The sequence below is a fragment of the Eurytemora carolleeae genome, unplaced genomic scaffold, assembly GCF_000591075.1.
Source record: "Eurytemora carolleeae unplaced genomic scaffold, Eaff_2.0 scaffold686, whole genome shotgun sequence".
Classification (NCBI taxonomy): Eukaryota; Metazoa; Arthropoda; class Copepoda; order Calanoida; family Temoridae; genus Eurytemora; species Eurytemora carolleeae.
This window is the reverse complement of record NW_019396579.1, coordinates 128,997-145,484: the sequence shown is the minus strand read 5'-3', so window position 1 is coordinate 145,484 and position 16,488 is coordinate 128,997. Positions and strand designations below refer to the sequence as shown.

Genomic DNA, 16,488 nt, shown 5'->3' with positions numbered 1-16,488 from the left:
TAGCTTTCGTTTGATATGCATAAAGCCATAGTTACAACATTTTCATTTTTGGAGGTCATTTAGGTCATTAGAGGTCGTAAGAGGTCATTAGAAGGTCAAACACTGGATTTGTTGCTGCTACTGGATTCCTTGGGTTCCCAGCTTTCGTTTGATATGCATTAAGCCATAGTTGAAATATTTTCTATTTGTGGAGGTCATTAGAGGTCATTAGAGGTCATTAGAGGTCATTAAAGTTCAATTTTATTTTATTATAGGAATTTCGAACCCTAATTAGGCGTGCACCCAAAAAATTGGAAGATTTGAACCAAAAATGAAGGCAGGGCCCCCCCCCCCTACATCAAATGTGCCAACTCCACCATCCCCTTTAAAAATTAAATTGTTCTGACTGAGCATTGACCTTTCCAAATGTCATGTGTGAGACAATTAACGTTTTTTTTGTTGATATAAACAAGCTAGCAAACAGTACAGACTGAAATATATATGCGGTTGTCATCGTTTATATCAATGTAACGAAGACGACTTTCAATTTTGATTTCCATCAAGCTTTTAAAGAGTATAGACACGCAAACAAGTACACAAAGAGAAGTTGTCAATTAACAGTCCTCGTTGTTTACATGTAAACTTTCAAATTGATAAACGATTGTCAGGGATCAAAGCATTATTTATAAGAAGCCGTTATCATTGTATTGATATAAGTGCCAACCGCTATATATAAATTGTAGTACCCTTATTAGTAAGTAATAACCTAATATGTATGAACAATTTGAACAAATTACTTTACAGAATAATTTAGATCTTAAAAGAAATTATAGAAACAGATATTTCATTTTTTTCTCAAAAAATAAAAATTTGTTTTCGTCTAGATATTATGATTACCGGGAGCTTGAAGCAGCAGGCTTGAAATATTCAAAAATCATGACGATGGGGCACAGTATACCGAACCATGGAGTTATTCAACAATTCTTTAAATCTGTCAATTCTTTTCTGGCAGAGGATCCTTCCAAGCTCATAGGTTGTATTCTTTTTCATTATTTTTTAGTATTTATTATTTGTTTTTTATTTATTTCGCTACAAAGTCATTTAAAGGAAAGAAAATCAATAGATCACACTAGATATTTACGTACACACTACACATCATAAGAATATCTGGAATATTAACCAGAGAAAGAGGACACTTTGGAGGCTGGGTTACCCTAAAATTATTTTATTAGACGATCCAAAATCCAAGTAAACCCCTAAAACCTGATCCAGAATTCATTTTAAAAAGTTTTTATGAAGTTTAATGGTGGTTTAATGTGATTAAGAAGGAGAAAATGAATATTTGTAGGATTATCACATGTCCGGGCAGGAAAAGACCATCAAGACCCAAAAATGGTCAACATATTGCAAATTGTTTAAAACATATTAACAAGGGTTCAGGAAGTATGTTTGCCAGACAGCTTGATCAGGGGAAGCCGTAGTAAATTTGAATTTCCGAGCCGGGTCAATCTTTCCGGTCCCAGTTTGTACATTTACATTGGGTAAATAATGCAGACACTCAATAGGACTAGCCGGTGCAACAAGGTTGACGCGGTCAGACTTTAGGTTGAAATTACTTTTACTAGAGGTTCAGGGGTGCGTGTGGTAATATGCTTTTACAAGCAAGATTTAAAAATGGCAAAGATCTGGGTTAAAATTGCCCCAAAGTCTCTGACATACGACCAAAGGGATGACGTTGAATATGTATATCAAATGTAAATTTAAATCAGAAAAATCCTCACAAGTCCTTCCAACAATCAATCTCTCTTTAACATTACAACAAAGATCTGATTAACTTCAACTGATCTGAAAAATAATCCTGTATATAAAGTGAACTTGAAAAAAAAATAACGGAGCTGAGACTTCTTATAAACTATTATTTTAAATAATAATGAAATTAATACCTTCCATGATAATGACTAATATTAAACTAACGCTTAGGTTAAATTTAACCCTTGAAATCCATTGTTAATCTTTTTTCTTAAATTTAACAACAATACCATATTTTTTATTAGTTCTTTATCAAGTTCAATCAAAAAGGTTTTCAAATATCCTCACTACAGGGAGTTTCATAAAGGAAACTAAAAATATAATTTGTGCATACTTGAACTTGTCGATTAAATTATTTTATGGGACACCCTGTATTATATTGTATCTAGGTATATGGTTGAAGTGCTGGGTATTCAACCTGAAGATGCTATTAAGGAGTTTAACGAGGCCAGGGGGCATACACAGGAACAATTTTAAACAGTTGTGTCCATACTAAACTTTTCTTTACATTCCTCATAATTACACTCATTGGTTGAATATCCATTTTATTGATAAAAAGAAATAATTGAGGAAAAACTAAAATTTTTGGAAATAAATATCCAAATCCTATTTTATTTTTTATTTATGAAGGATATTTTTAATCATTTCTGATTTATAATTGGCCGCTCAGGAGAGAGAAAACTATCTTCAGCATCTAAGGTTAGAATTCTAGCCTCCTACCCTCACTCTAAAAACCTCTCTTACTCTATGAACCCCCCCCCCCCTCAACTCTTGGTACCCTAGCCCCGCCCCTTTCTCTTAGAACCATACCCCCGCCCCTCACTCTTAGAACCCCAGCTCCGCCCCTTAATCTTAGAACCAAAGTCCCTCCCTTCACTTTTACAAAAAAAACTTTGAAATTGTTTAATGATTTTTCAATTGCTTTGCTTAAACTCAACCACTATTGTAAAATTAAGGGGGTTTTACCAAATTCTCATCAGATGAGATTTAAGACAAGAAGAAGAAAAAGAAGAAGTAAATAAATACTTCTTCACGGAAGGATATTATTTTTTCTTTAAGATACCAAATTAAGGGAACGAGGATGGGAGAATGAAGATAAAATGGATGAACAGAATAAAGAAACATGGGATAAGAAGGAAGAGAACAGAGCAGACCATGGTGTGAAAGTAGATGACAGAAAGGAGGAATTGAATCAAGGAAATAAGAAAAATAAGAAGAAAAATCGGTGGAAAAACAAGGGTAAAGAACGAAGTGGGGAGGGACCGGGAGGGCAGGAGACTGAGAGGAATTCTAGACATGGAGACAGAGACCGACACTATTCAAGCGATAGAGGTCTTCATAGAGGCGCAGAGAGATATCCTAGTGATAGAGGTCATTATAGAGGCGCAGAGAGATATCCTAGTGATAGAGGTCATTATAGAGGCGCAGAGAGATATCCTAGTGATAGAGGTCATTATAGAGGCGCAGAGAGATATCCTAGTGATAGAGGTCATTATAGAGGCGCAGAGAGATATCCTAGTGATAGAGGTCATTATCGAGGCGCAGAGCAATATCCTAGTGATCGAGGTCATCATAGAGGCGCAGAGCGTTATCCTAGAGAAACAGGCGTATATCATAGAGTAGGTGGAGAATATCTTAGTGGAAGGGGGCAATATCCTAGAAGTGACCGAGAATATCCTAGAGAAGAAAGAAGATATGCTGGAAATGATAGAAGATACCCAAGAGATGAAGCAAGAACTTCACAAGGAAATCCTGCTGGATACGAAGCCTATAGATATTCAGCACGAGGGAGAGGTGGATATCCAGGGTTTGAACCCTATGGATACGGTGGAGAGAGAAGAGGTCGTGGAGAATATCCCAGATATCAATCCTACGGATACAACAGGGAATCAAGCGGAGGGCAAACTGACCAAAGTCACAGCCAAGTAGTGAATTGGTTTAAAGATTAAACTAAATAAAGTTGCACACGGCATCTCAACTCAACTAAAAAAAAGTTCTTCATTAAAAGGATGAAAGGGTACTATTGTGAATCTAACAAATAATAGAGGGTGATTTGATATTAAGTCTCAGTCTGAATCAATTGGGTTAAAAAGCTTGCAGAATTTCAAAGTTCATTGAATTTTACTTCAGTGTAAAGGGTTTGGGACTGCGCGGGTCAAAAGAAATTTTTTAGGTTTATGGGGCGTTTTTAAAAAAGCAAAAAAAAATATTTTGACATTCCTAAGTTTATTACGTTATTTCATAAAAACCATAGTGCAGTCCTTCAATTATCATTCAGGGAAATTTTAATCTTTCTTAACATCCCAGGGAACTATTTGCTGGGTTCTTTTTAGCTTATTTTAGCTCAGAAAAAGGTTTAAGGGTGCTGTTGTGAATTGAGAATGCTTCACTTTAAGATGGTATTTTATTTTAAAATATGTCAACAGTCCCTTTATGGCGAATTTAAAAATTAAAAGTATCTCTAATCTTGAAACATTTATTAGAATTGCATAATATTATTTTTGTCGATGAGATATGAAATTTTCTAGATGTGCCATGTGGTGCTGACAATTTACTTATGAATTCCCGTTATTTTTATATTTTTTCAGACTTATGTTAATGAATGTCCGGTCATGGTGGCCAGCCCTTCCCCTTGTCAAAACTGGCATTTATGTACGTTAAGAAGGTGGCACAACCGATAGCATCAAGGTTTGTAATATTATTATTTTTATCATTTTTATTGTTATTGTTATTGACATTGGTTATGTTTTTGTAATTCTTGTTCTTATTCTTATTCTTATTCTTATTCTTGTTCTTGTTCTTGTTCTTGTTCTTGTTCTTGTTCTTATTATTATTCTTATTCTTATTCTTGTTTTTGTTCTTGTTCTTGTTCTTGTTCTTGTTCTTGTTCTTGTTCTTGTTCTTGTTCTTGTTCTTGTTCTTGTTCTCGTTCTCGTTCTCGTTCTCGTTCTCGTTCTCGTTCTCGTTCTCGTTCTCGTTCTCGTTCTCGTTCTCGTTCTCGTCCTTGTTCTTGTTCTTGTTCTTGTCGGTGTCCTTTTTGTTAATATTTTTAATATTAGGGAGTTACCGGCAATATATGGTAGTTGAACTGAGAATGTAGTGTTGCGGAGAATTTTTTTAGGATTCATTTGAGACATGGAAAAACGTTTTAATAATGTATAATTACTGAGTTTGACGAAAAATGTATCAAAATTTCTACAAGTAAACTAATTAGTAGGAACATTTTTCTCAATAGAAATTTGTCAACAAATCAATGTTAGAATCAATTATTTCTTTTTCATTCTTATATTGAATTTCGTATTCTTTACGAAATTGTTCGCAGATTTCTACAAATTCTTCAAATGTCGTCTTTTCATTAAAAATTCCAGAAAATCTACTGAAAATTTTTGAACAGTGAGACATTACAAAAACCAATAATTAAATATGATTACTTACTTTTGATGATAACAGTTAATTTTATTTTCTCAACTTGTTCCTAAACAACTAATTAGTTTACCGTAAAATTTTTGTCACAGTTTTGTCGTTGTTATTTAATAATTTTCAAAAATCGATTCTCAACATAACCACCCAAATAGATGATTTCGAAAGTCGATTTTGCGCTCAAACTCAGTATTTATACATAATTAAAACTTTTTCTATTTATCAAATGAATCCTAAAAAATTTCTTCACAATACATTGCATCTACCATATATTGCAGGTCACTCCCTCTAATATTATGATTATGATCATATTAATGTTGTAGGATAGCTAGAAAGGCGGAGAAAGATAATTGGTTTAAGACTTATATCTGCCTCCCTCCGGCGAATCTTTATCATTTCTACGAAGCGAAAATCAAGTTTAAAGTCATGAATATAGGAACGGAGTGGGTTTTGATAAATGTTAGTTTAATTTATAAAATGTTTACTATCGTAAACTGAGTTTAATTTAAGATTTCTTATTTTCCTCCAAGCGGCGCCTAAAATTTTCCATGTTGTCAGTTTGATAATTACAACGATTTTTTAATTAAGCAAAATTTACTAATCATTGTACGATGTACAGTAAACTGTACACGGTACACTGATTTTGTAACCCCACTCTGAACCTTTAAGGGCGAACTAGAATCAGTAAGGTTCCAAAACTTAATGAAAAGGCAGCAATAGAGCTAGGTATTTATATTTAAATATTTGTAATTCAGTCATGGTAGCTTTTGTACATTTATAGATAAAGTAGATACAGGGTGTTCCAATAAACATGGAAAATACGAGACTTATTGATAATATCTTCGATTTCCGATATTTGTTAAATGACTAAGTGTGTATCGAATGAAGACTGAACGTAATATGAGATTTTGTAAATGTTTTCAAAATTAACGAAGATATTTAATATTTGAAAGATTTCGTTCTGGACAGATTTCTTAAAATCTCCATCAATTTTGAAGGTGCTAAGATAGTAAATCATTTTTCGGAAATCCCTAGACTAAAAGTTTTAATTGAATTATTAAAAAAAATTGTTTTCACAGTAAAAAACGACGATTGATAAGTCGTAACTTAATTCCCATAATTATTGGGACACATGTATAAACATATATATATATATACATGGTGTCCCAATAATTATAGGAATTAAGTTATATAAATAATAATATCCCGCCCAACCCCGAAAACTTTCAAAGGCCGCCCTTGTCCCAGAAATACATAATTTACACTGTACATTTCACTCTGAGATTGGCCGTGGGTGTAGGACGTCCCCAACAGCCTAGGCACAGAAATAATCCAGTTTTAGCCTACAAGGAACCCCGAATGCAAGAAAATTGTCTTAACAAATTTCGTTCGATCGTCTCTGAAGTCTCATCCCTTGTTCGTAAACCTGTACATTGCACATTGTGTATAGTAAGTTACATCAAATTAGATATTTTTCTGGACTTTTTGTTTTCAGGTTCAAATCTGTGTGCTGAGTTTATAATAATGAGTGTAGCATCTATACTTGCACTGCACGAAGTCAGGAACGGATATTAAACAATTTTACGAAATTATGTTAAGAGGATCAGTGAACACTTTAAATGATTCTATATTCAGAGAATCGATGCAAACTTGAAATTATTCTACATGAGATTCAGTGTACACTTTAAATAATTTTATCATATGGTAGGGCGGGCTGCATCATTTGTGTCTCCCTTTTATTCCATACTCTTGTACCGTTGTGATCCGGGCATTTTCATAGTAGGTTTATGAAATTATATAGACATTCCCTTTTATCACATAATAAATAAGATAACTAAACATTATAAAACGGTTTTATTTGTGTGTTGAGGAAATACAAGGCCCGGGAGATTGAGGTTGAGGAGAGATTAAACAAGGAGACCAAGGATCTCAGGGATATATTTATCTCATGAAATATTTCCCCCCTTTTTATATTTTTACTTTTAAAAAAATGATTATTTTTCTCCAAGAAAATTGCGCTCTGTCCAAAATAATACGCTTGAGGGGGAATGGTTTTTGGAGAATGGGGAAGAAGAATTTTTGAAGAAAACGTATATTATTGAAAATCTTTTGGTAATAATTAAGTTTGATTAGAACCACAATAAATGTCACGTTTTATCGCAGACATTGGGCAGACATCGGTTTAGTTTTCTCTCTGAACAGTGTTCTACCATGGTCCCACACTGGTCCTTGCACAAGGTTGATTAATATTAAGATTTTATCATGAGATGTATTTTATCCAGGGAGAATATAGAATCCTTGAACCGTATTATCCAGACTCAGAACCAGGATATAGAAACCTTATCCAACCTTATATATAGATATAGGAACCAATACTCTCATGCTGGTGATATAGAAGAGGATTCAACTAGGACTCATGGGTCATGATCTCCTAGGTTTAATTCATCTCTCCACGTGTTTCAACTTAATTCTCATTTTTGTGTCTTTAAAAATTAAGGTCTGATTTAAAAGTGAAATGTGAAAGTTGAAGTTTAGTTTGTAGGAAACTACAAAAATAAAATATTCTTTTTATAACATCATATTTGTTGCATAAGTCGTCAAAGAAGTTTTTCCTGCACAATTTTCTTTACTTTTATCATACATTTCTTCCCTTTTTCTGGAATTAAGCCCTACACTTGCAAAAGTTTCTGGAAATCCTGTACTTAGTTATATTGATTCTGACAATTCTAAAATTTAGTGTTTTTTGGATTCCGGAGAAGATGCTACAACCAATATTTCTTTACAGCTTGTTACTTGTCTTATGCATTAAGAAAAATGTCAATTTGTACATTTGTCTTACATGTTATACACAGAATGAACAACATTACTTATGATTTTTTTTATTTAAAGATAAACATGAATGTTAAAAAATAAAATTATTTAATCCAACTATACGGTGCTCAATCTGTGTTTAGTCTACTCTAGTGTTACATGAATTTATAGTTTATTTATTTCAGAATATTCATGCAATGCTAGTCACCAGGTCTATCCTTAGCAACACCACTGTTGTAAAATGTGATCACGGTCCCCTCAAACATGAATGTAACATTCACAAATCAATTTGTTCAAGCGCAGGCTCCAGGTGGGGGTCAACCTGTGCTTCAACAGCCTCAGGGTCATCTCAGATCACCTCAGGGTCAGCATGGACAAATCTTTTCTCAAGCTCCAAAGCAGAACCAGTACGTATTTACTCAACCTCAAGGACAGACCATTATTGCTCCCTCTCAAGTCCGCCCAATTTCAGCAAATGCTCAAGAACAAATTTTATTTGCTCAAGAAGGACTAAAAAATTCCGTCTTATTCCAATCTGCAGAGCAACCCCAACTCCAATACATTTCAACACAAGGTTACAACCAATCAGTTTTCCAAGTCCAAGGACAAGATCCCAATCACCCCGTCTTTGTTCAAACCCAAGGACATGATCCAAAACAACCATTCTTTGTCCAAAACCAAGGGCATAATCAAAATCAACCCGTCTTTGTTCAAACCCAAGGACATGATCCAAAACACCCATTCTTTGTCCAAAACCAAGGGCATAATCAAAATCAACCCGTCTTTGTTCAAACCCAAGGACGTAATCCCAATCAACCTGTCCTTGATCAATCTCAAGGATATGTTGGTCCCATTTTTGATCCATCACAAAGACAATACATACAAGGACAAAGAAATATGGACATTGACATTGCTCAAAATAAAAACTGTTACAGTCAGTATTCATCTTTATCTCCATTCCAGCATATTTCCTATCTTCCCAATCAACATATTGCTCAAGATGGTGGAGTTGTTAGCGGACAGGCACCAATCCCTGGTCCTAAAATGGTTAACACCTCCCATTCCAACATGTTACAGAACTCAGCCTTGCAACCATACACTTACCAGTCTGAAGACTTCACAGGCAAAATTGCCGAGGTAAATTCAAATTCAGAATCTGGCATAGCTGACCATAGTTCACATGAAGTTAAGGGAACAGGTGTCCTGGTATCTTCATCTTCAAATAATTCTCAATATCAGATTTTTTATCAGAATCCTGGCACAGTACAATTTGCTCCGGAGAATCAATCCTTTCCAAACCTGATTCAGAAGAACCATGATCCTCTTAGTCATTCCATTTCCTCATCTGCGGTGCCATCTCTAACCCAAAGTTATCTATCAGTGTCTCACCACGCATCCCAGTTAAATGTTGAGTCTAACTATACCCAGAGCCAGGTTCAAACTGTTCCAATACAGCATCATTCTTCTAACTCCTACCAACCTTCAGTCTCTAGTTCAAATCCTGTAAATAAAACTGGTACTAGTACAGATAATTTTCAAACCAGAGCTAAACTGTATACACATGTAGCCATCCAAAACTCTTTGCAACAAACCTCTTACAATGGAGCTCTCTATCCATCCAATCCTTTTAATGCTCCAGGAGTCGGGCATAAATATCATTTGGAACAGGGTCAATCTTTGCGTGAAGCTCAATGCAGTTCCAGTGGGGAGTTGAACCCTGAGACCTCTTTGTCTTATGAGAGAACCTATTCTTTACCTCAATATGTTCCAGCTCATAATTCTCTGGTTTCAGCTCAGGTATCGACTCTTCCCTTTTCCAATCCTGATCCAAGTTCTCCCAGGCTACAAAGTTATGTGGATATCAATCATCCTCTTCTTCCAAGCTATATTTTAAATCAACCTAAATCATCTGATACTCAGCAGTTGTCTCTAACTCCAACGCCCAGTGATAATCAAGTACCTGTCAATCAATCAATCAACGACTCCCATGAGGATTCTGAAGCATACTCTGCTGAGGAGTCCCCAGGCTACCAATCTGAAGACTCAGGTCCAGTCTCTGAATTACCTGATGAAAAGGATGATAACGAAACAGAAGGGATTCCCTACCCTTCTCAAGATGTCATTGAACCTTCTTCGCCTTCCAGTCTCAGAAGAGCATTTGAAGAAAGATCCCAAAGCTATTTCATGTCAGAACATCAAGAAGGGCATTATTCTCTTGCTTCTTCATCAAGAAATCCATCCGAAGAATCTGATCTTGTTGATGCTGATAACGCAAATACCATTCATGCTAACACTGGCAATGACCAAGAAGCTGCTTCAAGCAATCTTCAAGAACCCAACACTACTCAAGAAGTTGTCTCCGAAAATATCCAGCAACGTGGATCAGACAATTTACCTGAAATTCCAATCCAAAGTGCTGTCATGGATATTCCTGATCTCAGACAAGAGTTTCTTAACAACCAGATGCTGCCTCTACCTGGACAAGTAAGTTTCTGAACCTAAAAGTAACTTTAACTTGTAGAGATTGAAATGTAAGTTTAGAGGGAGAGGGATGTGAAAAAGATAAAAAAAAAACTAAAATATGCAAATTATTAACTTTATATTTCAGTTTGTTGTTCTGCCACCTCTAACAGAAGACCGTAGTATTCAAACTATCCAGCTTCTCACACCTACACAACAAGGAAATTAGCTAAATCTAAACAATTCTCTTATTTACATTTTAAAAGTTAATTTCGTTTAGTTAAAGTGACTGTAATTGTCAATTAAGTCGACCCTCTATTTAAAAAAAGAGAGGCATGCTTTAACCACAATGGTCCCCACTCCCCATGAAACCTTTATATATCTGATAAATTATGGAAAACTGTTTAATTCTGATATTTTTCTTTCGTTTCTGAAGCAAGAAATGCGAAGATAATCAACTCTTATAAACATCAACATTTGAAATGGATATCTATTTATTACTTGACCAGACAAAAGGGTGCCATTGTGAATCGGACAAGCCTCTCTATCAATTTAGAGGATCCCATTAAATTAATTCAAAAAATTATTATCATGTTTTAGATAATGAGCTATCTCTAATTCTAGGACAGTTCTCTGTACAAACTATAGTGTTACCAATCATGAAGTTAAATCAAACTTCCTCTACTCCAACCCTGAAACCGTCCTATCCTTCTCCGGTTTTACCATCTCCTTCCTCCAACCCTTCTTCCTCAGATACACCTGTACCTGTCTCCTGCCAGACAAATCAGTTCTATCCTCCAACTAAACCTCAATTGACTGTTAAAGCAGAACGGGATTTTTCTGATCCGTTTGTTATCAGGTCAGATGACGACGATGTTCTGCTGAACCAAGTTGATGAGACCGGATTACCGAAGGTTATGCAAGGTTGGAGCTTTTACCGATCATCTTGTTTTTAATAATATTTTAAGTCGTTCATTTTTTTAAATAACACAACTATTAATGTTGTATTTTGTTACTCATTGCTAGAGTAATTGGTTTATGAATGATTAATAAGTTGATTAATATTAATGTCAATGATTGTTTGATTAATTGTTAAGGAATTGATCTTGATCGTGTTAAACAGTTTGCTGCTGAGTTCAAGTCTGTAAGACTTAGTTTAGGATTAACACAGACACAGGTAAGAGTAAGTTAAGGACCAGGAGGACCGGAGGGAGGGGGGGGGGGGGGGGGGCACAATTTATAGCAAAAGATGAATGGATGGAAAGGGGGAGGACCATCGAGTTAGGAAGGATTAAAATAAACAATGTTTTCAGACAGAACGATGTAAGAAGAAGATAAAAATTGTTATTTTTAGAAAAGACGAATTAATCATTTCTCTACAGCTCAGCTTAATAATCTCTATTATTTTGTTTATAGGTTGGTTTAGCACTGCAGCCTGGTGTGGATGGTCCAGTAGTATCCCAGTCTACCATCTGTAGGTTCGAGAAACTAGAGATTACTGCTCTGCAGGTGATTATACCAGGATACTGGATAGATATCAAAACCGTCCTAGAGAGAAAAATGTTTCTTATATCTTAAAAAGGAACTGAGTTGTTGTCACTCTCAAATTTTTCAACCCAATATCTTTGCAACCTGATGTTGTAAAATATATCAAATTTAGACTATTTTATCTAACAGAATTGATACTTTGAAATATGAAATGTCCGCGGCATTGGGTTGCAAGGATGTTGGTATTCGAAAATATGAGTTATTTGCAAAATCTAATTTTCCTATTAGACATCAATATTAATGTTAATAATAAATTAGTATAAATATTATTATTATTGGTATAAATATTATTATTAGTATTAATATTATATTATTAATATTTTGAATAATAATACTGATTTTTGTATATATTGGAAGGTAAAGAAACTGTTGCCAATTCTGCAGAGTTGGTTGTGTAATATCAAGCAGAAACAAAGCCTGGGAATACCAATAGATATTTCATCTTCTCATCACATTCCTCAGGTAAATATTCACAAACCAAATCAAACCTTGAACAATAAAAACATTTCAGGAAAATCAATGATCGAAGAAAAAAGGAAATGAAGAAAGCATAAAATAATATAAATCTACACAACACAATATAAAATAATAGAGATCTAGAAAAAAAAACTATTTAAAAAAACTATTTTAAGAAACAATAAATAAATTTTAGGACACAGTAATAGCTTACATTAAAGGAAAAAACAGTACGATTAACTACAAAACAATAAGAATAATAATTATCAAGAAAAAAGTAACAATTTTAAGAGAGAAAAAACACACAGTGAAACAATTTAGGAAAAGCAATAAAAACAATAATTAGATCTAGGAGATCATTCATTAGTTAACAATATTTATTAGATCAGGCGAGAAATACACACAATGTCACCAAAAACAAAATTTTAAAAATGCAAATATTCAGGCATAAGATTGCACAAAACCACCAGGTCATACAAAAATCACAAAAATTAGCCAAAAATTTAGGCATTTGCCATTTTATGTTGCGCGCACATGCCCCGTAAAATTCCAAAACAGAGAGAGGGGGATTGAACTTTGTAGATCCAGAAATTAGTATTTATTTAGGGTTAGGTTAGGTTAAGACACTTTCTGGGACGATCGCTGCGGCTAGGACATGCTAAGGGGCCGAGCACTGCGGCTAGGACATGCAAGGGGGCCGAGCGCTGCGGCCACATGTCTTACATTTAAGACCTCACCAGCTGCCAGTCTCTACGCAGGCATCTCACAGATATTATTTTTCTGGATCTACAAAATTCAATCCCCCTCTCTTTGTTTTGGAATTTTACGGGGGATGCGTGTGCAACATAAAATGGCAAATGCCAAAAATTTAAAGATAATATAATAAAAACACTTCTATATATCTATCTCTTTTATTCTGAATCAACAAAAATATTATCACTGGTGTAGGACGGACAGGAGCAAAAGCGAAGAAAAAAAAGAACAGTATTCTCGGAAGAGACTGTATCAGTTCTTAACCAGGAGTTCTCGTCAGACCAGAACCCTAACCTTGCAAAGATTATACAAATTGCAGCCAAGGTAATAATCAACAAGAAAAGTTTTATTTTTATTATTTATTTTTATTGCTACAAATTTTATTCATCCCTATACCTCTATGGTAATTTATTTTATTATGATTTTAAATAAAATATTTTGGTGTGTTAATTTTTAAGATTAACTTTTTTGGGCTCTGTCAGTCTTATTTGCTGTTTTCGTCGTTTTTGGAAGGGATTCTTTTTCATATTTTTTTTTAACTTCTTCTATGATCATCGTTTTTACGAATTTTAAGGTTTCTGAAAGGGAGATTATCATTTGCATGGTTTTTTTTTAATTTTATCTGTCGTTGAATTGACATCATGTTCAATGTTTATGCTGGTTTTTCTTAACATAACTGTCGTTGGATTGACATCATGTTCAATGTTAATGCTTGTTTTTCTTGATATATCTGTCGTTGAATTGACATCATGTTCAATGTTCATGCTTGTTTTTCTTAATATATCTGTCGTTGGTTTGACATTATTTTCAATGTTCATGCTTGTTTCTTTTCTTGTATCATTTCCATGTTATTTTCATTATTTCTTTCATTGAATGATCATTTTCATGTTATTTCTGTTGTTTCTGTCATTGACATCATCATTTCCATGTTATTTTCATTATTTCTGTCATTGAATTCATCATTTTCATGTTATTTTTATTTTTTTTTCTGTCATTGAATTCATCATTTTCATGTTATTTTATTGTTTCTGTCATTGAATTCATCAATTTCATGTTATTTTTATTTTTTCTGTTATTAACATCACCGGTGTCACGTTAAATAAGGCCCGGGCGTTATATTTGGTCCGGGTGAGTTTTACATGTGAAATCCATGTACAAAATTGATAGAACGGAGGGGGGGGGGGGGTCAAAAAANGTTCTATCAATTTTGTACATAACCAGCGGTAATTTCCTAATATACGATTTTTTGATCCCCCCCCTTCCCCCTCATATTAATTTTGCACATGGATTTCACATGTAACACTCACCCGGACCAAATGTAACACCCGGTCTGGACGTAACGCTACAACGGTATCATCTAATGTGCACGGTCCAAAACAATGTCGATCTGACATCTTTTCAAAAATATTGATGTTTCCCAGGTTGGGTTGGAGAAGAGCACGGTTCGGGTTTGGTTCTCCAATAGGAGACAAACAGAGCGTAAACTCCAACAGGAGCTAGAAGGGGGAGGAGAGTTGGATCGGAAACAAAACTACGATAAAGACGAAGTATTTTCAACTTATAAAAATACAAATAGCAACAGTTAGGAAAATGGAAAGACTGATTTTCTGAATTCTAAACCTATTATGAACCAATTTTGAAACAATTCCACGTTTTTTGCATGCCATTTTCTGAACTGGTTGGATATAAAATATTCAGACCCTTTTTTATTTATCAGACCAAAGTTTCTAAACTTCCTTGATTGTTTTTAATTGTTAAGGAATCGGGCAAAGCCCATTAAAAATATGTGTCCTTATATCTCAAAATGAATCACTAAGAACTTAACAAATGTGTCATAGGCGCGGCATAACCTAACTTGCGCTTGTAAAATATTATTTGATCTTAAATGTGCTGTCGCGGTCGTTGTAATTTTATGGTACCCTTAAAACTTTTTGTATGAGCGTGTTTAATTTTATCAAGTTCTTCCATTGTCTCTTAAGCAGGAATGTGCAAGTTACTTAAAAAATGAAACCACACAAAAAAATCAACTATTAAAGTTAAATGATGGATTAATACATTCTTGTTCAGAGAAAGCTTTCAAGGGTTCTTATGTAAATCGGACATGCCACTTTAAAAATGGAGGGTCAATAAAAGTTATGTTTACGTCTAAACCTTCTTAATGTAACTTTGTAATGTATTTCTGTACTGTACCAATTTTACACTTTGTACATATTGAGTTGATAGATCTAATCTATTTCTGTTATTAAAGTTAACTTGTTAATTTATAACGTGCTAACTTAACATTACAAAAGAAAACAGTTTGTGCTGTAAAGAACATTTAACACCTTACAACTAAAAAAACAATTTGTGCAACGATTGACCCTAAAACTTGCACAATGGGTTTTTCAAGACAAAGGTATTTGTGCTTATGTTTTTTTCCACTTTTAAAGTTAATTCTGTTAAATCAGGCATGTATTATTGTTTTTTCCGCAGCCTTTGCCCAAAATTCGTTTTGTACAAAGGTAAGCGATTATATCAATACAATGAAGACGACTTTCGATTTCAATTTTGATTTAAATCAAGCTCTTGATATATCTTGTAAATAAAAAAGGTTCTGTTTGATTACTTGCTAACTTGTAATTCAAAAAAAACTTGTAAACAACCAAAACTTAAATAAGAAGTCGTCTTAATTGTGTTGATATATTCGTTTAGCACTGTACTATAAACAAACGTTAAATTGTCGAGCTTTTATCAGTATAAAATATTGGTGTAATTATATCCCAACGATTAAAATTATTTTGAATACATTTTATATCATTTTTTAGATCTCAACGAAACATTTTGTTCTCTATTTTCTTAAAAAGATTTTTTTGGCGTTTTAAACAAAATTTACATTGATGGAAATCCAGGATTTAAATGATGTTTAAGAATTGTAAATATTAAGATGTAAATATGTAGATTACAAATATTAAAACATCTATTGATGAATTTTTGTAAAATATTGAAACAAAAATATGTAAACATGTGAGCAAGCAAACAAAACATGTTTGTATGCCTGGACAACTTTAAACTTGTAAACTTGTTTGTATATTTGTAAACATGTAAACCTATGAACCTGTAAACTGTAAACTACCTGGTGAAATGTACTTGAATATATAGCGTTAATTTATTGCGTATTTGCTTAACCAAAATTAAGTGGTTTTTGTGTAATTCTTATAACAGAATTAATTTGGTTGAAAAATTAATTGTTTCTTCAGTTTAAAAAAAAACAAA

The 16,488-nt window shown here is 33.8% G+C and overlaps 4 protein-coding genes across 9 annotated transcripts in view; all 4 read left to right on the top strand.

Annotated features, from left to right (window-relative positions):
* LOC111705852 (RNA/RNP complex-1-interacting phosphatase-like) overlaps positions 1–1,155 on the top strand; it is a 2,346-nt gene extending 1,191 nt beyond the window's left edge. Inside the window, exon 3 of the mRNA XM_023478544.1 lies at positions 864–1,155. Within this exon, the coding sequence (XP_023334312.1) occupies positions 864–1,140 (277 nt within the window). The 3' untranslated portion in view covers positions 1,141–1,155. The remainder of the gene's footprint in view (positions 1–863) is intronic.
* A 991-nt stretch (positions 1,156–2,146) lies between these two features.
* LOC111705845 (glutenin, high molecular weight subunit 12) lies at positions 2,147–4,377 on the top strand. Of its 2 annotated transcripts, XM_023478527.1 has the most exons (4): positions 2,147–2,253; positions 2,459–2,487; positions 2,861–3,132; positions 3,172–4,377. In XM_023478527.1, exons 1-4 carry the CDS (start codon positions 2,182–2,184, stop codon positions 3,735–3,737), a joined length of 939 nt encoding a protein of 312 aa, XP_023334295.1. In that variant the 5' UTR covers positions 2,147–2,181; the 3' UTR covers positions 3,738–4,377. The 2 variants fall into 2 exon arrangements, with proteins under 2 accessions (XP_023334295.1, XP_023334293.1); XM_023478525.1 differs by having other exon boundaries at positions 2,861–4,377.
* On the top strand, positions 4,370–8,206 carry LOC111705846 (optic atrophy 3 protein homolog). 4 transcript variants are annotated; one of them, XM_023478528.1, is made up of 6 exons: positions 4,370–4,476; positions 5,532–5,644; positions 5,878–5,934; positions 6,704–6,770; positions 7,372–7,446; positions 7,946–8,206. In XM_023478528.1, the coding sequence occupies exons 1-6, from the start codon at positions 4,391–4,393 to the stop codon at positions 8,079–8,081; spliced, it is 534 nt and encodes a 177-aa protein (XP_023334296.1). In that variant the 5' UTR covers positions 4,370–4,390; the 3' UTR covers positions 8,082–8,206. The 4 variants fall into 4 exon arrangements, with proteins under 4 accessions (XP_023334296.1, XP_023334298.1, XP_023334297.1 ...); XM_023478530.1 differs by lacking the exon at positions 7,372–7,446 and adding an exon at positions 7,079–7,141; XM_023478529.1 differs by lacking the exon at positions 7,372–7,446 and adding an exon at positions 7,079–7,141 and having other exon boundaries at positions 7,491–8,039.
* Positions 8,207–8,240: 34 nt separating this feature from the next.
* LOC111705844 (uncharacterized) lies at positions 8,241–16,384 on the top strand. 2 transcript variants are annotated; one of them, XR_002766086.1, is made up of 9 exons: positions 8,241–10,503; positions 10,628–10,700; positions 11,104–11,403; positions 11,577–11,656; positions 11,896–11,988; positions 12,385–12,489; positions 13,432–13,560; positions 14,658–15,737; positions 15,928–16,384. XR_002766086.1 is itself a non-coding variant. In XM_023478524.1 (8 exons), exons 1-8 carry the CDS (start codon positions 8,284–8,286, stop codon positions 14,820–14,822), a joined length of 3,165 nt encoding a protein of 1,054 aa, XP_023334292.1. In that variant the 5' UTR covers positions 8,241–8,283; the 3' UTR covers positions 14,823–16,384. The 2 variants fall into 2 exon arrangements, 1 of the variants encoding a protein (XP_023334292.1); XM_023478524.1 differs by having other exon boundaries at positions 14,658–16,384.
* The last annotated feature ends 104 nt before the right edge of the window (positions 16,385–16,488 follow it).